The following is a 22,117-nucleotide window of genomic DNA, read 5'->3' on the forward strand; positions in this document are numbered from 1 at the left end:
GGGAATGTAAAATAGTACCACCGCTATGGAGAACAGTTTAGAGGTTCCTCAAAAACTAAAAATAGAACTACCATATGATCCAGCAATCTCAATGCTAGGTATATACCCGACAGAAAGGAAATCAGTATATCGAAGAGGTATTTGTACTCCTATGTTTATTTCAGCACTTTTCACAATAGCCAAGATTTGGAAGCAACCTAGGTATCCATCAACAGATGAATGGTAAAGAAAATGTGGTACATATACACAATGGAGTACTATTCAGCCATAAAAAAATGAGATCCTATCATTTTTAGCAGTGGATGGAACTGGCGCTCTTTAAGTGAAATAAACCAGGCTCAGGATGACAAACTTCACATATTCTTACTTATTTGGAAGCTAAAAATTGAGAGTAGAATGAGGTTTAGAGGTTGGGAAGGGTAGTTGTTGAGAGGTACATTAGTGGGGATGGTTAATGGGTACAATAATATAGTTAGACAGAATGAATAAGATCTAGTATTTGATAGCACATCAAAAGCTCAACTCAATAGGAAAATTTGAGCTCCTCATATTGTTGACTATAGTCAACAATAATTTATTGTACATTTAAAAATAACTAAGAGAGTCCAGGCACAGTAGCTCACGCCTGTAATCCTAACACTTTGGGAGGTGGGGCAGGAGAATCACTTGAGGCCAGGAGTTGGAGATTAGCCTGGACAACATAGTGAGACCCTGCCTCTACAGTAAAAAAAAAAAAAAGGTTTTTTTGTTTTGTTTTGTTTTGTTTTTAATTAGCTGGGCATGGTGGTACATGGCTGTATTCTCAGATACTCAGGAGGCTGACGTTGGAGGATCATTTGAGCTCAGAGTTTGAGGCTGCAGTGAGCCATGTGCACACCACTGCAGTCCAATCTGGGTGTCAGAGTAAAAAATAAATAAATAAATAAAATTACCAAATAACTAAAAGAGTTTAATTGGATTGTCTGTAACACAACGAAATGATAAACACTTGAGATGGTGGATACCCCATTTACCCTGGTGTGATTATTATGCACTGTATACCTGTATCAAAGTATCTCATGATGCCAGGCGCAGTGGCTCACACCTGTAATCCCAGCACTTTGGGAGACCGAAGCAGGTGGATCACCTGAGGTCAGGAGTTCAAGACCCACCTGGCCAACATGGCAAAACCCTGTCTCTACTAAAAATACAAAAATTACACAGGTGTGGTGTTGGGCACCTGTAATCCCAGCTACTCAGAAGGCTGAGGCAAGAGAATCACCTGAACCCCAGAGGCAGAGGTTGCAGTTAGCTGAGAGGGCTCCAATGCATTCCAGCCTGGGCGACACAGTGAGACTCTGTCTCAAAACAAAAACAAAACAAAACAAAACAAAAATCTCATTTATTCCATGTGTATATACACCTACTATGTACCCACAAAAATAAAAAATAAATAGTAGAAGATAAGAACAGAGAGGTAGGCAAGGGCTGGATCAGGCAAGGACTCTTCATTATAGTAAGGTGTTTGGGTTTTTTTTCTGGTTGCAGTGGGAAGCTGTTAGGGGAGTTTTAAGTTTGTCATTGTCTGCTATGTAGAGAGTAGAATTTAGAGGAATAAGAGCGTACACAAGTTGACCACTTAGAAGATGCTGTGCAGTAAGAATGGCCATGCCTTAAATAGGAACAGTGCTTCTGAAACTTGAGTGTGAGTCACAGTAACCTGCAGGGCCTGTTAAACACAGATCACTGGGTTACAACCCAGAGTTTCTGATTTAGGAGATCTGGAGTGGGACCACTGGTTTTGGAACAAATTTCCAGGTAAAGCTCATAGTCCTGGGCTGCATTTTGAGAACCACTAGAGTAGAGTATTTCCCAGACTTTTTTCCTTGAGCAAACTAATGAACATGTTAATTGATAGTCTTTGAGAAAAGGCCATGGTCAAATATATACAGGGAATGCTTACATTTTATAGCCATTCAATGCATGTTGTCATAATAAAGGTCATGAGATGTTTAAAAGAATCCTCTATAACTAGGTTTAATCCCTCAGTTCCCTCATGTCATCAGTAATAACCTTGAGGACTGACTGAAATAAGGTCATTCTGACAATTAGTTAAGTCAGAACTTTGCATTGCTAATAACAAAAGTGACCAGAGCCATTATTTCTGGGAGCGGGGAAAAGACCTTTATAGTGTTAAGATTGTCTAAGCTTGAAATTATTATGAGTCCTTAAAATTATTATGGGTTCTTAATTCTTTTCATTTCTTAGATCAGTCTTACTTCCACAATATGCATTTTAGAGTGTAACATTTTGGTATAGCATAGTGATTTTTTTATTATTTTAGCCAGAGATTCCTCTACACACATATGACTGAGAGCGTCACTGTATAGAACATCTAAGGGCAGAACTGCTCTAGGTAAAATGTACAGATGGGGGACTGGAGAGATCCCATTTCCCCTACATGACCACCCCTTTCCCATTGTTCTTGGTCACCATGAAAGGGGTTCCTGAATCCTGATGCTTGCTCGCAATACAGCCTGGAAGGCAGTCGACTAGCTGAAGGAACACTGAGCTAAAAGTCAGAAGGACCTCCTGTGCCTGGCTGTGCCTGGCTGTGCCTAAGGGCAAACTGTTTGACCTCTGAGCCTGTTTCATCTGAAAATGGTTATAATTCATTTCCTTCCAGGGGTTACAGGGTGGCTTAAATGAGATAATATACTTATATAAAAATGACACTCCACAGTGATAACTATCATCTACCTCCTAGGTTAGAGAAAATTCCTGAACATATACCTTCTTTCTCCAAAATGAGAAATAACTAAAGGCAGGTGTTTTCAGACCTGCAAGGTCAATGTTTACTCCTGCAGAATGGTGAAGTGGCACTGCAGTGGCCTCAAGTATAGCGAGCTGGGAGCTGCACCTATAAAGACCAGAGATGTCAATCATATCCTGAAGTTACCATACTTACCTACATATCTGTCTTTCTCTCTCCCCACCCATAATTAGTGGACAATAATGAGTATCATTTTTGACTGGTTACTGTGTGCCTGGCCCTTGGCTGAGTGTCCTGTGAAATACATTCTCTCATTAGCTTTTCCCATCACCCTGTGTGATTGGTACCACTGTATATAGCTCGTAAGTGGCAAGGTCAGTGGAATCCATATCTCTTTGATAGGTTCTTAATCTCTATATTCTTTTGGTCTCATGTTCTTTCCCCACAACCTATAAAAATAAAATGTGTGGACCACAATAATGTAGGAATGACCTTTTACCCATAAATTGTCCTAACTAACTTTTGTGTTTTAATTAAAGAAAAGAAACTTTTGGAAAAGTCTACTTTCATTTATAAATTAAATAATGTGAATTTCCCAAGCATCTTCCTAATATGTTATCACTTTTTGACTCTGTTCAATTGTCAACACTGCTTTTCCAAGAAGAACTATTCCTGGACATTTCTGATGATGGCGAATGAGGAACCTTGCTATCTGAGCCCTGCTGCTATGAGGCTGGTGATGGGTTTTGCAGCTGAGCACCAATTGCCATGTACAGTTTCTGTGCTGCAGAACTCTAAAATAGGAGCTTGTAAATTTGACAGGATGTAGACCAGGAATCATCCATCATGTTAGAGTTTATGAACATTATTTCTATTCCCTGATCAATTGTATGTGTCATTTTACCTGATAACTTGCAGTGATTCCTTTTGTTTTCAGGGGAGGGTGAAGAAAACTGAATAAATTGGGCTTTAGGGATTTGGTTTATTTTGGATCATTAATGTATCATGTGCTATGAAGCTGTGATACTCTAAAGTTATTCCACAGTAAGGACACAGAAGAAATAGCCCAAGTCAGGGGTAAAAAGTGAGGAACTGAAGGAAAAGTGAATGGTTGCCTGATAATGTGAAACTCAGATTCAGTTTCCCCAAACTGCTTGCTTGTTTTAGACAACATCGCATATAACAGCAGTGCTGGTGAAATAATATGTTCATCAGAATTAATCAATTGATTGCTTGTGTATTGAATAGTCTACACACATTTATGTAGAAAAATACTTCTAACATGGCATTTGACTGGATTTTAAATGATAGGCTAGTCATGAAGATAAATGCTTACTTTTGTGCATTTGGACTAAAGAAAACCAACATGGTTTAATAGAAAGTAATAGAATTAATCAAGTGTTAGTACCATGGATCTGAGGCAGTCCTAATGGCAGAGCTAACAAATACCATATGCTTAGAGGGCTCTGGCTTTGGAGGGAGAATGACCCTGAGTTCAAATTCTACCTCTCCCTCCTAGTGCCCATGTGACCTTGAGTAGTTTATTTAGCATTTATGAGCCTCAGTTGTCTTGTATATAAAATGAGAATAATAAAAGTAGTAATTTGATTCTGAGGGTTAAATGAGTTAATGCATTAAAACTCACCACAGAATAAACATTCAGTAAGCATGATCTATTTATTTAGTTTCAAGGAAATCTGAAATATAGGAAACTGAATTTTTTCTAAGGAAATTTGCATTTTATATTTTTATCTGTTGTTTTACCTCATAATATGAGTCAGCAAGCTCAGTGTTGCAGAGAAGTAGCACCTATGGCAGGGTGACTAGAGAGTGGTTTTGGTATATATTATATAAAAGGAATGATTACAGAATTTACAAGCCTTGTAAAATGCATAATGTTTTTACTGGCAGCTTATAGTAAGTTTGATTGTGTGTTCATGTGTACGTATATAGTGTGTACAGAAATATCATACATATGCATGTGAAAATAAAGCCAAATCAAAGACAGTGACATAGCTCAAACTCTTCCCTGGAGAATTGGGGAATCATTGCTACCTATTGTCTCCCCTTGCAGAGCTTTGTGTTGAGTATATGTTTATTTTGATAATTTCTTTTAAAAATTAAATTGAATGGCTCTGCGTGATCTCTTAAATAGCCAAATATATTACTAACTTTTTTTAAGCCCGTCTTTACCAAGTAATTGCAGGAATTACGTTAGAAAAGGGGAACGATCTTGAAAGGACATCACATTGATTAACTTGAAGCTAATATACCAGAGAGGTAATGGTAACTAATCTCTTTAAAACACATAGAGCAGCCTTCTGTAAACTGCCCTGAAGTTTTCAGTTCCTTTGATCTCAGTTGATAATCATTTAATCTAATATCTTGAGGAGGTGGGGGATTAGAACATTAACTTACCTTAAGTATTATTTAATTATCATCAACCCTCTCCTAGGCCTTTCCTCCTATAGCCGTCTCCTAACATGTCAATCACCTTTCTCCCGAAGTCCTGAGGAGCCTCGTTAGGTGTGTTTATTTGGCACCTCTGCTCTGCCACTTTTCTCTGGGCCCTGTGCTTTCTAACTCATCCTCCCACAGTCATTCTCACCAACATGATATTTTTCTTTCCATTCAAGTGCCATGTTACACTGTTGCCATGTACTACCACTGTAATTCACCCTGAAGTACATTTATTCTGTTATTAGTTTAATACATTTGGATTCCCTTCTGATTGAACCTGTAGAAGCCTCTAGTGGTAAGTTGTGTGATGATCCCCTTCATCACACAATTTAAGCTCGACAACATTAACTATGTTCAACTGCAAATATGTTGCTTACACTGAACACTTGAATTGTGAACAAAATCTTGTAATGCAAAATGTGCTGGCTTTTCACCTTTACCAGCTCCCCAGCAGATAACTGGCTACACCACTAAGAAAAAGACACCATCAGACATTTGGTCCTTGAAGTTAAGTCCACAGAATGATCTTTATGGAGGTGAAGGGTGGAAAAGGCACTCTTCCTCGTAAGCAACTCTAGAGAAGTCTAGTTCCGGAGAAATTACACTAAGCCACAGTTCTACTCAGTGATCACACTGGCTCAAGACCAGCTGTCCTGTGGAAGCACCCCAGAGGCTTAACTCTTGGAAAGCCAGAAGGTCATGCTAGCTCTGATTTTTCTTAACTATCCCAGTCTCTCATTATAGTAGCTCGTAGACCAGTGTTTATTCAAAAGTAACATGTATATGAATCACCTGATAATCTTGTTAAACTACCTGGCAAACTAGATCTGGGGAAGGGTCTACAGGTGTGCCTTTCTGACAGGCTCCCAGGTGATACCAATGATGCTGGTCTGTGTACAACACTTTGAGCAGCAAGGTTGTCATCTGCTGACTCTCCATCTCATTTTTACCTTGGACTCACTGCAGAGCTTTAGCATGACTGATGCATGGACCCACCTCAGATAATCCGATTTAGTTGGTATGGGGTATGGCCTGAGCAACAGGCATTGTGAAAGCTCCGCAGGTGTTTCCCATGCATGGTGGAGTCTGAGAACCCCTGTCTTAGATGTCATCCTCCCAGCTTGGAGTCCTCTTTATGTACCACTATAACCTCACTTTTCCATAATGCCTTTCTATCCTTACCCCATTATTTTTCCATCAGACTCATCTCGCAGAAAACCCCACTGACGGCCTGTACCTCAGCAGCTGAATGTGGCCACAAATCTCAAGTGGGTGCAAGCACTCTTGGGGTCATGAACTCTTCCTGTTGCAGGTTTTGGAGAGCTGAAGGGAGAGCAAGCATACCTCTCCCAGTTCTGTACAAATCTCCTCAATTACTAGGGGGAAGAAAGCAAACAAATGAATTCTGTCATCTTTGCACCACCAAATCCCTGCTCCCTACATCTGTAGCCACAGTCTCTGCTATCTGTTGCACCTCTCGCACCCTGGTTCCGTGCCCCCCTCACCTACCCAAGGAATCCTGAAAGAACTTCTCTCGCTAAGCCACCAGTTTGTCACTCTTCCAGATTCTTCCCATCACACCATCGTGTCTGCTGTCACATTCCTATCATTAGAAGAGCTTCTTGAGCCCATTTTCCCCTCCGGTGACTGCTCTCTCTCTGCTCTTTCCAGCTTTGCCATAACATGACACTTGCCAAGTCTGAGGAGCCACCTCAGTGCCAAATCAAGTGTTCCTTCTTGGCTTATCTTGCTGTGGTCTCTCACAGACATTCAGTGGAGCACTCTTGCATTCTTAAAATCATTGTTCCCTTTCCCCTCCCTGGTCAGGGTCCCCCTTCCTCACACTGTTTCTCTCACACACACTCGTTCTCGCCTCTGGGCTCTCCGTATGTTCGCCACCATGGCGCCTGTTCATGCCTAGCTCCCTTGCCTTTGTCAGGCCTTTGTTTCTGTCTCTGCCATTGCCTCCTGAAAGGGGCCTTCTCTGAATTTGCTTTAAATTAGCCCTCTCCAGTCATCCTCATCACTTCTGTATCTGCGTATCCTGGTTTTTCTTTCGTAGCTTTATCACCACCTGATATTCCCTTGTTTTCTTGTCTGTTTATCGGGTAGCTCATCCAGTAATAATATAAACCCCATAAAGGTAGGGGCTTTGCTTTTTTGGTTATCTGCTCTCTGCTTAGAATTTGAACATCTCTAATACATAATAGTCACTCAATAAATATGTGATGAGTAAATGAATGTTCCTGAAACCATTCTCCAGTTCCTCCTAAGAACCATTCTCCAGTTCCTTGTAAGCCCACTACCTATCCATCATAGACAAGTATCACATTTGTAAAATTTCCCTTGTGATTTGTGACTGAATTTCATTTTATTTCGTATGATTTAGAGAGTATATGTATTCTAAAAAATCCAGTAACTTTTTCCACCAGGTTCATGAGAGCTGGTCTGCCTTCTTTCTTCCGTGATGAACTTGCATATCTTCTATCTCTGTGTGCCCATGTCTACACATGTGCTACGAGTCCCAAAATAAAAAAAAAATAAAAAAAAAAAACTGTTTCAAGAGGTTGATGTCTTTAAAAGAAAAAAAAAAGTCCTTAGTTTCTTTAAAAATACATAATTGTTGCCTCTCCAGAGATATTTTTGCAGTGTGTCCCTAGAGGAGGAATTCCAGCTGATGGCTCAATGCAGAGCAGAGGCCCATAGACAGACAGTCTGGCTCCAATTTATGCTCTGTGTTCACATGGCTAATAGGCGTTAGTATTTTGATTTAGAGAAGTGCTCTACTGGATCCTGCCTTGATTATACACTGGTAACATCTGGCTTAGAACCACACATTTAAAGGCCAAGAGCTATTTATTTTCTTCATCTTCCTCTTCTCTGTCTCTCTCTCTCTCTTTTCAGTAAAATGTCTGGGGAATAGTTTCAGTATTTTGATACAGCAGTACACAGAATAAATTGGCAGTAGTTCAATTTTCCTCCTATTAAACTCCGCTGTAGACACTTTGAACCTTTTGGAACTTTTATAATATGTATAATATATATCAGAACTTCCACAAAACCCTGTTAGTGCCTTTATTATCCCACTTTTTTCCTCTATCCAAGTTTTTGCTATCACCTCATTTTAGACCCTAAACTCAACACTCACTACACTTAAATGCAAATAAAAAAAAAAGCAACTCTTGATTCATAAGGTGCCCATAATTCTACAAACATCTAATGAAAATGAGCAAACATCTCTGTATAAAACTTGAGTTCAATCCAAAAGTATGTTTCATTCTCAAATGCCTGATAAAACAGTGCAATTGCAGGTGCTGGCAGCTCCTTCACAGCAGTTTGGCAAGATGGAGGGTGCCCAGCATTGCTAAGGCTATACCCACCAAATGTCCAGTCATCTTTCTTGGATTCTTGGATCTGTGAGTCCTTTAGCTGGAAAAATGCAGTGCTGTAATCTGCTCACTTAGAATTAGCTGTCCCGGTGACTTAGTAAGTTGGAAAAAAACAAAAAGTAAAATTAGGTATTTGAAAGTAAGCCCGCCCCGACATTCTCTTAGAAACAAGATCATCACCTCTTACAGGCATGGTTTTCCTTGGCTGATGGCATGACTATCCCCGGCCCATCTGTGCCAAGTCTTTGGCATGACTATCTCTCTTTCAATAGGCCTTGCTCTCTGGAAACCTTAGTGAAATACAGCTAGTTCACACTCCAGCAAACCACAAACCTAAACTTTCCCAGTTACAAATGATATTTTGCCAAAATGCTTACTAAGTCCTGGCTCTCATAGAGTGTGTGATGTGGAACCGCCACAGCTTGAAAAACAAATGACCAGCCCTCCTAGTGCCGTGGGGTTGCATTCCAGTGGGGTGCTCAACTGCAGTTTTTGTCATACCATATGCCATGCTTGCTTGCTAGCAGATTCTTGCATTTTGCTTTTTTTTTAAATTATACTTGTTTGCATGCTTATCAGATGTACAAAATGCATTCTTCATGGATTTTCCTATCACTGTTTGGGTAGCACAGAGAGTTATGTACTTCAGAAGCATGGAATTGATCAAAGTAACAATCAAAAGGAACAGTATGTTTTCTCCCATCCCCATAAATCTGATCTGCAAATGCAAAGAATGTGAAGAATGAAGTGAAGAAATTCAATAATTGTATTTAAAACTTAAAAAGAAATATTGGCAAATCACAGGATAAGAGCCTAACCAACCTGGTCTCCAGAAGGAAAACCTTTTAAATCAGATACTTCTGAACTGCTATCTGAAATATATATCTTTAGGGCAGTAATCATCAGAAACATAACAGAGTAGTGTGGAGCTCAGTTTTATTGTCTTGCATCAGTGAACATTCCTCAAAAGCACAGAGCGTCACTAATGGAATTATATGTTTTCATGCTATAATTACATTTGATTTTTCCTGATATTTCTGTAGACTTTGTTCATGGTTCCATGACTAGGCAGAATAGTTTCATAGAATGTCCTCAGCCTATTTAATGCCTAGTTCCCCCCAACCCTGCCAAAAATACAGAGATTAATAATAGGAATTTTTCAACCAAAAAAGACAAAATGTGTTTTTTAAACTTATACCACCTTTAGAGATTTTATTTCAACAAAAACATGATCAACAACAACAAAAAAAAAGAAAGAGAAAAGAATTGTATCCTTGAAGGAAACAGAGCAAAGGGCCCTTCTGAGCTCTGAAACCCCTTGAGACACAAACTGGCACTTATTAACATTTTTTTTTTCTTTTGAGATACAGTTTCACTCTGTCACCCAAGCTGGAGTACAGTGGCATGATCTTGGCTCACTGCAACCTCCGCCTCCCGGGTTCAAGGGATTCTTGTGCCTCAGCATCCCGAGTAGCTGGGATTACAGGCACGCACCCCTGTGTCCAGCTATTTTTTGTATTTTTAGTAGAAGCAGGGTTTTACCATGTTGGCCAGGCTGGTCTCGAACTCCTGACCTCAAATGGTCTGCCTGCCTCAGCCTCCCAAAGTGCTGGGATTATAGACATGAGCCACTGTGCCTGGCCTACTTACTAATAATTTTATTCTTGTTTTGAATGAATGTTTGTTGGCTAAAACAGAACTGATTTGATCTTTGGCTATATAGTCCCAAATGGTTCTGTCACTGGAAGACGGATGAATCCAGCAGCACAGTCAAGCTACCAGATGACAGAATACCAGGATGCCATCAGATATGTGGAGTCAGCATCCATTACTGAGAAATGAGAATCTCTGGCTATGCAATCCACATAAATCTCTAAATGAGGAGATGTAAACAATTAGAAAATTATGTTGAAATCCAATGTATTATTTTCTTATCTCTATCTTCACTCACATCGAGTCTTAGTTTAGTTCTCATACCCCAGTGACCCCTTTAGCACTCAGTGCCTTTTTCTTAGCATATAATTCCTATTCTCCAGGTTTTAATGGCTACAGAACACAGGATGACATCTCAAATATGTTTACACTTTAGGGCTTCCCCCTCAAAATATGATGAAAGGAAATATAGGAATAAAATGGGTTATCTTAGTGGAGATGTGGCATGAAGAGTGGTTTCTCCTTGCAGATGGAATCAGTTCAGGGTGTAGATGAATACTGCTTGGCCTGACCTGGGTTGCATGTTCTTATCATAAATTGAGTAAAGTTTGTGTTACATTTCCCCAAGCTGAGATACATTTCTTGAAATGCCAACTATTAGAATGTTGAAAACACAATTTCGGCTCTCTCTTCTCAAATCCCTGCAGTCTGGCTCCTGGCCCAGCCACTCAACCCAAATCACCCTCTGAGGTCTTCCAAAATAACTTCCCAGCCAAAACCAATAGTATCCTTCTGGACTTGTCAGCTTTATTCAAAACCTTATTCTTCTCCCTGCTAACACCCCTCTGGTCTACAGATTTTAAGGGTTTGTCCCTTCCAGGTTTTTTCTTTCCCATATCTTCTGAGTTGCATCTATGAGCAGTTCTTCTTTAGCCATCATTCCAACTTTGAGAATTTTAAACACAATGTTTGAGCATGAATTACTTCTCTATTCCAATCCCTATCCCCAAATGCTCATTACTTTTTAGTCTTATATCGCTTGATGCTAGGCCTTCAGCTGCAGTTAATTATGCTAAAGTAACAACTCTGGTCTTGATTTTCAACTCCTTGCTGCTGTTTAATATCTTGGTTTCTGTAAACAAAAGTTGAGTCATTTTAACTCTTTACTGACCCCGTCACTTTCATTAACTTCCCAAAGCATATATTTTGTACCTGGATTACGCTTAGAGAACTAATGTTCTTTTAGCTATTCTCACCCCTCACTTCTTCAACCTTAGTCAAATGCAGGTTAGACCAAACTCTACACATGTTTGGATAGGGAGATTCCTCTTACCTTGTTGATAAAAATGCAATAAAAAATTAAGTGATGGTTGCACCATCCTCTGCCAGCTCTTCCTGTTTCACCTCCAGATAACATTCTCTGCTCGAGTCTTATAAATACCCAGTTGACCTATTTTTCTCTTTTAATTCTCATTATTTGTCATTATTCTTAAAAAGACACCCTTTCTTTTTAGCGAGTTTACTCCATTCTTCAGCACCCCATCCAAATACCTTTCTCCAAAATACTTCCATAGATTATATGTAAACTGCGTCATATGAACTGAATGGCTCCCTTCCTCCTTCCCTCCTGAACGTACAGCTTTGTGTGAAAATGGATGCTGTGTCATCGTTACGTATGTCTGAATTCCCAGGTGTGCCTGTGCGTTTGGTATATCTGAACCTTCTGGAAAGTCACCTTTCCGGATGACTGAGAAATCTTTTGAATCTTCAGTAAAAACCCATGCAGTCTCCTCTCTCTTCCACCACAGCAATATGTGCTTAAAATATTTTTAATAATAAGTGCTTACTGAAATTTTACCTCATTATGTGTACATTTCTTTACAGGATCCCCCCATGGCTGTAACCCTTGGACTCCGCATGGAAGAAATGATTTTTAATCTTGCTGACACTCATTTGTTCTTTAATGATTTAGAGGTAAGAATTGTACCAGGTACAAATAGTTTTGTCCAACAGCAGACCTCTTAGATGGTTTCTATATCTGCAGATAACCTCGAGAAAACAGAAGGATAAAAATTTAGCTCAAGAGAAGCGTAAAGTTCTTGTCAAGAGGAAAAGTTTTATTTATAAATATAAGCAGAAAGTTAATTTGTGTTCGTGAATAATATATATGTAGAACAAAAATGTCTCCAAAGAGGAGACTGTTGGCTTTGCTGTTCTTACTGTCCACAGCCGTACGTGACTCTTGGTTCTTTTAGTGTTTCAGCCGCAAGAGGCTTGGCACCTTTGGAATCAGCATTAGCTCTTCCAGATTATTAACCAGGAGCCTATTTAGGTTAATCACTAAACAATATTCACAGACACTATTCGTGGTGATAGCATAGATCATTTAATTTTGTGGATAATCTGAAGCCTAACTTTAGCTAACATTATCATTCCTCATTTCTTTCCCTTCTGGATAAAACAGTGCTAGAACTATTTAAGCATGTTTGATGCATTTAAATGCATTTATTTTCTCATTTTAAAAATTATGTTTCCGTTTTCAACCTCAAATGGCAAGACAGTGTCTAAATGGCAAATAAGAGAAAAAGAAAATAAAAACAACAGCAAAATGAAACGACCCAAGGAAAAATAGCCTCAGAGTAGTTGAACATGTACTGCAATAAGGTATGCCATCTGTGTCCTAGGTTATTAAACATTCAGATAATACAATTTGAAATAACTAAGTAGTTCAGGTTCTTGGCAGAAGTACTTCTCAGTCAAGCATAACTGTGCTGAAATAGAGATTTCTCTTTCATTTTTTTTCAGATGGCATGTTTAAATTTATTTTTTATCTCATAGTTTCATAATTAAATAAAAGTTTTTGTCTATAATCATATGATGAATTGAGAGGGAGATTACTACTACTGAACCCCTACCTTGTTCTAGATATTTTATGTTGAACTTTCCATTAATTACTTAACAGTGTATTGAAGTAAATGTGTTTATCACATTATTTATGCAAGGGAGAAACTCTATGGTCCACAACATACAAATCACATCTGAAGTTACCTGCTATCTAAGTGGTAGAACTAGAATTTGAAGCAGATTTGCCTAGTTCCAGAGCACATACTTCTGACCCATCCTATGCTGAAAATGTTTCAAGTGTGTGAGAAAGAAAAGCCAAGTTATTGAGTTACTTAAATAACTTTTTTTTAAAAATACTTTTAAGTTCTGGAGTACATGTGCAGAACGTGCAGGTTTGTTATGTAGGTATACACATGCCATGGTGGTTTGCTGCACCTATCAACCCGTCATCTACTGCACCCATCAACCCATCATCTATATTAGGTATTTCTCCTGATGTTATCCCTCTCCTAGCCCTCCACCCCCCCAACAGGCCCCAGTGTGTGGTGTTCCCCTCCCTGTGTCCATGTGTTCTCATTGTTCAGCTCTCACTTATTAGTGAGAACATGCAGTGTTTGGTTTTCTGTTCCTAAGTTAGTTTGCTGAGAATGATTTCCAGCTTCATCCATGTCCCTGCAAAGGACATGAACTCATTCTTTTTTTTGGCTGCATAGTATTCCATGGTGCATATGTGCCACATTTTCTTTATCCAGTCTATCACTGATGGGCATTTGGGTTGGTTCCAAGTCTTTGCTATTGTGAACAGTGCTGCAGTAAACATACATGTGCATGTGTCTTTATAGTAGAATGATTTGTAATCCTTTGGGTATATACCCAGTAATGGAATTGCTGGGTCAAATGGTATTCCTAGTTCTAGATCCTTGAGTAATCGCCACATTGTCTTCCACAACGGTTGAACTAATTTACTCTCCCACCAACGCGCTAGTTAGAAAATGTTTGTTTTGTTTTTTCAATGACAAGGTCTTAAATCCAGTTTGAGTTAAATTTGAGACATGAGAGTAAAAATGAGTGGTTCAGTACATTCCATAAATGTGTGTGCTGAAATCTGTGTAACAACATTTTGCTGTTGTTGTTGTTTTTCTCTACAGTGAGTCAGTGTTTTTACTAAATAATACAATTACTGTCTGATGAAAGAGGCATTCTTGTTTTTTCTACAATGGACAGTATGAAAGGTCAATATTACTAGGCAAGCTTTCAGTTTTACATAACAAATAATCACCTCTCTAAAACCTGATTTAAATTGATCCTGCTACTTATGAATACAGAATGATTTTATATATACCTGATAGTAACAAACACCTTAACCTTTCCAGAACTTGAATTTTTTACATACAGCGATAACTTTTGGGGTTAGTTTTTCTGTTGATCAGTATGGATGAGTTTCATTGTAAAGAGGATCTTAATATTATTAGTCTTTTCAAAGGTGTAAAAAGAAAAAAGAAATTTTATGTGGTAGTATCCAACTAAAAGTGCTTATTTCATTTGGTTAATTATTTTTTACTGGAAATAAGTAGAATAAATGAACTTTTAGCTTTTTTACTGGCATGTTAGAAGCCAGGTGGAATAAATTTACTACCCAACTTTTAAAAGAATGCTAAAGTGAGAAGGTGAAAATAGCATATAATGAATTTGTAACTAACTTTAGCAAGTTTGAAATGAATATTGGTATATCAAAAACATGTTGTAGTCATGTATGGCACTTAAAGACATTATTTTGGTTCAGGTACTATGTTATATGTATTTCAGAAATACCTGGCAGGATCTTTGTTAGAAGTAGTTCCTGAGAAAATACTGGTATTGACTTTCTCTTCTCTGAGTATATAGCTTTTTAGTTGTGTTTTAGAATGTGATAAGAATTTTATTTGGCTCAAACCACAGAACTTAGCTATTCAACAATACTATACTTAATCAATAAAATAATTGAGTTACTGCATATAAATTGACTGAACTGTCACTACACATGCGTGCCACACAAATGCTTGCACATCCATATAAAGTGCCCAAGGAAACACAAATGTTTTTTACTGACTTGAGTAAACAAGCACTAAAACTAATAAAATCAAAACAATAGCTTTCAAAAGCATTCAGTACAGTTACATACATAGCCCCCTATCCTTCTGCATCTGACTTTGAAAGGCAGTTTTACTTTCACACAATTTTTTATTTCAATAAACCTCTTACAGCCAAAAAGTGGCTTGGGCTCCATAACTGGAATTAAATGATTTCTACTCTTGTTGACAAAAAGAATTCCTCAAGAGAGTAACTCTACCATTAGCTTATTATGTTGTCATTGTTGATGTTGAATATTTAAGCTCTCGGGGTGCTTTTTTGTAAAACCTAAACATCTAAATTTGACACTCAAATCTTTCAGTAGATACTTCAACATATATAGTAGCAGCTGTTCCTCACATAATTCCTTAAAAGATACAAATTTAAATCCTCCTAATAGACACTTCACTGCATCCTGCTCAACTGCAGAGAAGGCAAATGCCCACACTACCCTCCCCTAACAAGAGAAACCTGTGTATTTAAATAAAGTGCTATTTCAGTTAGAATAACCTCCAGAAAAGAAGTCTCCAGGAAGTTTGAGATGGCAAAAGTGAGAAAAGACTGCTGTGAATTATAACTGATAAATATCAGTGACAACTTTTTGGTTACCTTGTAAAACAAAATTAAAGTATTTAAGGTTAGTTCTAGAATATTTTCAAATGTTTGAGTTCTACTAAAATTTGTTAAAGCCAAAACATTTTAGCGTTTTTAGTATTTCACTTTTTGGTCAAAATGATTCTTAAAGAATTTGTCAGAGTGAAAAATAATTGACGAACAATTATTTAGCTTTTTCTAAAAATGTAAATAATGGAAGTTCAGGTTTCTTTCACTGGATTGTAATCCTCAGGCAACCGTCCAGAGTCAACAGGCATAGTTAACTAGGCATAAATTTAAAGAAAAGTTAAATTTGGAAAAATCTCAAATATAACTTCAATCATGGAGCTTCTGGTCCAATAAGTGTGATATACTGTTGTCCTCAGGAGTAAAAGATAAGTTTTTGGGCAACCTGTGTACAAATTAATCATGCGAGTTAATACTTAATGTCAGAGGAATTTCTCTAAAAATTACAATGAGAGAGTATTAGATAGAGAAATAACTTCTGATTACCAGGGAAATTTACAAGGATTCCTCCACTTTCTTGAATGTCACTAATTTATTATAAAAGAGAGACACAGAAGTTATTTACATGAGGAAAGATTTCAGAACTTCAATGGAATGGGCAACTCCATGTGACACCATTTCAATAGTGATTTATTTCAGTCTACGGACTTTGCAAGTATGTCACCATCTCTAAATAAGAAATAATCTCATCGTCTAGAACTACTTTGGTGCCTCCATATTCTGGGAGAAAAACTTTATTTCCAACCCCTATGCTAACGGGTAAAATCTCTCCACTCTTTTCCTTAAAGCCCAGTCCAGCAGTTACCATCATTGCTTGCAATGCCTTTACTGGATGTTTTTCAGGAAGCATAATGCCTCCTTTGGTTACAGTTTATACTGCACTCCTTTCAGCCAATACTTGGTCAAAGAGGGGAAGACTTTTTCTAAATAGCCGTCTGGCCAGGCCATTCCGTCGGCAGTCTCTGTACTCTTCTTTCTCCCTTCCTTCCACTCTTCACATAAATATCTTCTTACTCTGCTCACCATTTAGAATGCTTTTATTTTATATCATCATAACTTCGTGTTAGAAAATTTAAATGATTGTGGTAATCCTGTAAAGAATTAGCATTTGTCTAGACTTCTCCCATTTATTTAAGAAAGAATTGTGGAGTGATTATTCTATGCTAGATTGTACCGTAAGTGGGGATGTAACCTGGTGAACCAAATGCCGCACTCCAGGGCACTTCCAGTCAGATGATATTTTTTGACCCATACGTGTAGGTGGAGATTCATTCAAAACTTACTAAACCTATAATTTCTGTAAATTATATGAACTTTTAACTTACCTGGATTTTCAAGTTACATACTCAAAAGGTACTGATTGGGCTAGTCACTGAATTTTATATATTAAAGGAAGCCTGAGTCAACTCAACCTTTCAACTGGAACCGGATTAAATGCATTCTGTGTGGAAATCTGGAGACTAGATATGAAATATTTGACTGTCAGATACTTTCAAGCCCAATAATGAATATAAATAGTAGCTGAAAAACCTTTGTTTAGTATGGTGTATTTTCAAATTTAATGATTTAAAAAAAATAATAATTTTGAATGCTAAGCACCATGTACATAGTCAGAATCTGTGTGTATGAGTAAAATACTTTGAGGGGGTACTAAGGAGGCCCAAAATGTTAAACCATACGCTGAGGTTGCAGTTATTTATTATAAATAATTTATTTTTATTGATTATATATTTATTATTCTGAGAACTAAGCATTTTAAATGCACTCACCAAATTTCACCTTTAGAGCTTATAATACTGCTCTGGAACTTTGCAGATTATTTGAAGATGGACTGAGACTCAGAACAGCAAAGAAGGATTGAATCCTTTTCCAGAAAAGTTCCCATTTGTTCTGAGCACACTGTAACTTAAAATCAGGTCAATTGTGTGGGTATACTTACATAAAGTTTATTTTGATTGGAATTTTGTAGCACATTAGAGATGATAAATCTTCATTATTTTCCTTTTACTTAAAAGTAGTCTTTTTGATTTGAAAATTTAAAAACTTGACAAAAAGAAAATGTCAGTTTCTATGATTATTACCCTTTTTCTGTGTCAAAAGGTCAGGACTTTAAAATAACACCAGCATGGTTCTTTCATGGTTCTGGTCCAGCAGGAAGTCGTGGAAATTCCACAGGGCACCATAATCTGAAGGCAAGACCCCCTGTTGCCGCTCAACAAATGACAAATAATAGTAGCCATCTGAGGTGTTAGACCAAATAAGTTTTGTGTATCTTCAGATTAGCCATGCTTAAGTATGCACAACAGAAATGGCTGGAAGGGAACTCAAATGATTACAGAGATTCGAGAGAATTTCTTATCAATAATTTTAAGATTAATTTTTTTAAATTGCTCTAAAGAAACCCTCATGCCGTGTAATTTCTCCCCTCCTTTCTATGGAACTCTTCTGGATTTAAATGTTTTGGGGTAGAAATGGTGCCATTTTCCAATAGAAGAAACCAAGAGCGAGGCAGTGAGATGGACGGGCACACGCTGCCATCTTCTGGCAGTAGTCTGATCAAATGAGAAGATGGGAACACCTTCAAACATGATAACAAGCATCATTTAGAAAACAAATAACTTTTCCAATGTTTTTAACAGGAATGTGATCAAGTTCATATAGATGATGTTTCCTCTGATGATAACGGGCAGGATTTAAGGTAAGCTATGCCTTTCAATATGCTGTTTCCTACAGAAATTCGGCTGTGGAGTTTTGCACATGTAATTATTTCTTTTTAATGTATTTTGGGTGTTACAGTACCTACAGTTTTGCAACTGATGGCTTCCATGCAGCTGCAAGTAGTGCAAACCTTTGTTTGCCAACAGGTGTAAGAGGAGGGGTTGACTGGATGAGGAAGTTGGCTTTTCGTTACAGAAGAGTAAAAGAATTATATAACACCTACAAGAACAATGTTGGAGGTATGTGTGGCTTTTTAAATCTAACAAAGGCCCTCGGGGTATAGGTAGAATTCAAACTGTAGTTTCATGTTAAAGACGATTCTGCTGTAAAAGAAACAAACAAAAGCTCATATTAAACCACATTGAGCCAGAAGTTCCTTAGAATTGGTGGGAAAAAGTTTTACTACAAAATAACACATGCACCACTGTCACATGAATCGGGAATTCTTTGTGTAACCTTGTGCCCAGATGTTTGGTCAAGATTTATAGCAGGGCATTTAGTTTACCCTTTATCAGCTGGTGCTTGGAGCATTATCAGTGAAAACCAGACAGAGGAGCTGACCGAGGCAGCGGGAAGACGACCTTTCTCAAGAAGAGAGCCTCAGTCATTGAAGGAGGGTTGTTAGCAAGCATTATCTTTCCGGAATCCCATCAAAAATAAATGTAAACAGTTACTCATGTCATTTCAAAGACTTTCAACAGGTTTATTTTATCTTTTAAAAAAATAATGTTTTATGACAGTGTATCTTTCTCATGCATAGTGTCAAGTATGACTATCATAGTTTTTAAAAGTTCAGATAATCTATAGGTAATATCAAAACCATTTTATACCCCTTCGCATATTTTACAGGTGATACCAAAACCTTTGATATCAAAACTGTGATCCTGGATGTGTTTTTATATATAAAATAAACTTTGATAATATCTTATTAGAATCAATTTTAGGTAAACAAGATTCCTAAAATTTGCTATTTTGAATCAGATTAATCTCCCAGGATTTTGTTTCTTTATATGCTTCTCTTTTTTTCTAAAAAGGAAGAATGACTGAGGAACATAAACTGGAATCCAAAACAGAATGATACAACTAAATATACTTGTGCACACTATATATACATATATTCACATATATGTCATAGAATACAATGTAGTAAATGAAATGTTCATATATAGTATATAATCACATCTATCCATATACATCATGAGGGTGGGGCTCTGTGTCTGGTCACCTTGTATCCCCAGTGCGTAGCAGTGAAACACATAAGAGATGCTCAGTGGATACATAGTAACTCCCAGAGAACAAAAGATGTAGAGCCAAAGAGGATAATAAGCTCCCCAAAAGGGAGCTTAGATATGGAAGACATTCATTTCCAAATAAGAAACTGACCCTTCAAGCTACTCACTTGCATGGGGTTCTGGGGAGAAACCCTGATTTCCTGACTCACTCTAGTGCTCTGTACATGATGCTTTTGTAAAATCAAGTAAGTAGATTTTCTAGTTAAAAATCAATGGTAGATAATACATTTCGCTTTAAAATAAATATCCTCTTGAGAAACCTGAGTTAATTTTTATCATTCAGATGTCATAATTTCCTTCTTGCGGTGTATTAGTAAAATTATTTTAAGTTAATAAGAACACTAAGAAATAATCTTGTATCTTAGAAACTTTAAACAACCGTGAGTCTTCTGTCATACATGAGCATCTCTTTATTATAATGAGGACAAATGACGCTTGCTAGAAACTATAAATTTTGATTGAAAAAAAACCATACAAGTGTATATGTGCTCCCGACATTCTAAAACACAATTTCAATAAGAAACCTTCCTTTTTAATGGATTTACATGATCTCGTTTTATCATAAAAGCAAGAACTGGATCTTTTAAAATAAAAAATTAGCACATCTATCTTTTTTCTTATAACATCAATGTTGTAATTCACTATTGTCTATAACTGTCCTACACTTTATGATTTTAAACAAAATTAATTTCTTCTTACAGTACAAAGTATAGTAGCATTAGCAGTAGTATTAGACACATTTTAACAGCTACATATGATGATGCCATTGTTACTGTTTGAAAGTGGGAATGATTGTGATTATTAAGAAGCTAAATGTTTTTCAGACAGTCAAAACATTTGGGGTTTGTGTCCCTAGGTTGGTGGAACCCAACTATTCCTCCAGACCTCAAATATCACAGTCCCTTGGAATGAGATCCAGGCAGAGGCATGTTCAAAGCTCTTTAGGTGAGATCCACTGCACCAGATTCTAGGATCAGTGAGGGCAGAGACTGGGGCCACTTTTCACTGGCACTACCTGAGACCTAGAAGTTCAGTAAATATTCATTGAAGGAATGAATGGGTAATCAATTCAGAAATGAAGGATCAATATGGACATAAATCTGTATCTCTCTGCATTTCTGATATATACTGAAATAAAAATGATCTACTCCAGACAGAAGGGAATCTAAACTAGATATTCTGAGAAAATATTCATCTCTCAACTCTGCCGTGCTTTTTGGTGTTGCAGGACTCCTTGGCCCTGCCAAGAGGGATGCCTGGCTACAGTTAAGGGCAGAGATTGAAGGTCTGACAGATTCCTGGCTAACAAATGCACTTAAGTCTTTATCAATTATTAGCACTAGGTAAGTGGAATTGTTACCTTTCTATGTTTATCGTTTTGAAGATTTAGTTCTGATTGTACAACATAGATAAAAAATGTTTTAATTCCTAGACTGTTTTAGACTTTAAGGTACCTACCAATTCTGAGTTCAGTGATTTTTCAGTTTCAGTGCATGTGAATGAGAGAGCGGGGGAAGGGGGGGGGAGAGAGAGAGAGAGAGTGTGTTTTGGGATGAGAGAAGGTTGCTACTTCTCAGAATAAATAGGAGACCCTATCTCACCACCCATCTCTTCTCATAGCAACTGATAATCCCCACAGAGTGGTTACATGACTTCTAATGAAAAAAGAAACAGAACTCAGTAGGTGGCAAAGTACAAGGGGGTGATGGCAAATATAAAACAGTACTGTTTACACAAAAAATGCATGTTTTAGGTGTTAGGCCATAATGGATAACACACATAATGTGAGCACATCAGAAAAGCAAGAGAAAGCTCTTGAAAAAATTCTAACCATTTTGTTGTTTGAACTAAACAGTGAAATTCTGACTTGTGTCAATATAGAGAGCAGAGTTAAATCGATTTGTAACCAGTTGTACAACCAGGTGCCATATATGCTAATTCATAAAGTGATGTAAGTCTGGAACATCATAGCTGGTAAGGTAGAGTTGAATCTCTGTACTGTCTGCTTCCGTGATTTTGTATCTGAGTTAGGTGAATAAATAAAAGCATGCTTAATAAGTGGGAGCCAAATGATGAGAACTCATGGACACATATAGGGAAACAACAGACACTGGGGCCTACTTGAGGGTGAAGGGTAGGAGGAGGGAGAGGATCAGAAAGAGTAACTGTTAGGTACTAGACTTAGTACCTGGGTGATGAAATAATCTATATAGCAAACCCCCGTGAGGTAAGTTTACCTATATAGCAAACATGCACCTGTATCCCTGAACCTAAAATAA

The 22,117-nt window shown here is 37.6% G+C and overlaps 1 protein-coding gene and 1 pseudogene across 11 annotated transcripts in view; one reads left to right on the plus strand and one right to left on the minus strand.

Moving 5' to 3' along the window:
• EYA4 (EYA transcriptional coactivator and phosphatase 4) overlaps positions 1–22,117 on the plus strand; it is a 280,742-nt gene that overhangs the window by 246,573 nt on the left and 12,052 nt on the right. For all 11 annotated transcript variants that reach the window (XM_078001202.1, XM_015137416.3, XM_015137415.3 and 8 more), the window contains 4 exons: positions 12,139–12,228; positions 18,468–18,526; positions 18,625–18,785; positions 21,067–21,181. In XM_078001202.1, the coding sequence (XP_077857328.1) occupies positions 12,139–12,228; positions 18,468–18,526; positions 18,625–18,785; positions 21,067–21,181 (425 nt within the window). The remainder of the gene's footprint in view (positions 1–12,138; positions 12,229–18,467; positions 18,527–18,624; positions 18,786–21,066; positions 21,182–22,117) is intronic.
• On the minus strand, positions 16,464–18,366 carry LOC106998114 (10 kDa heat shock protein, mitochondrial pseudogene; annotated as a pseudogene).

Source organism: Macaca mulatta, chromosome 4 (assembly GCF_049350105.2).
Source record: "Macaca mulatta isolate MMU2019108-1 chromosome 4, T2T-MMU8v2.0, whole genome shotgun sequence".
In the NCBI taxonomy this organism is placed as follows: domain Eukaryota; kingdom Metazoa; phylum Chordata; class Mammalia; order Primates; family Cercopithecidae; genus Macaca; species Macaca mulatta.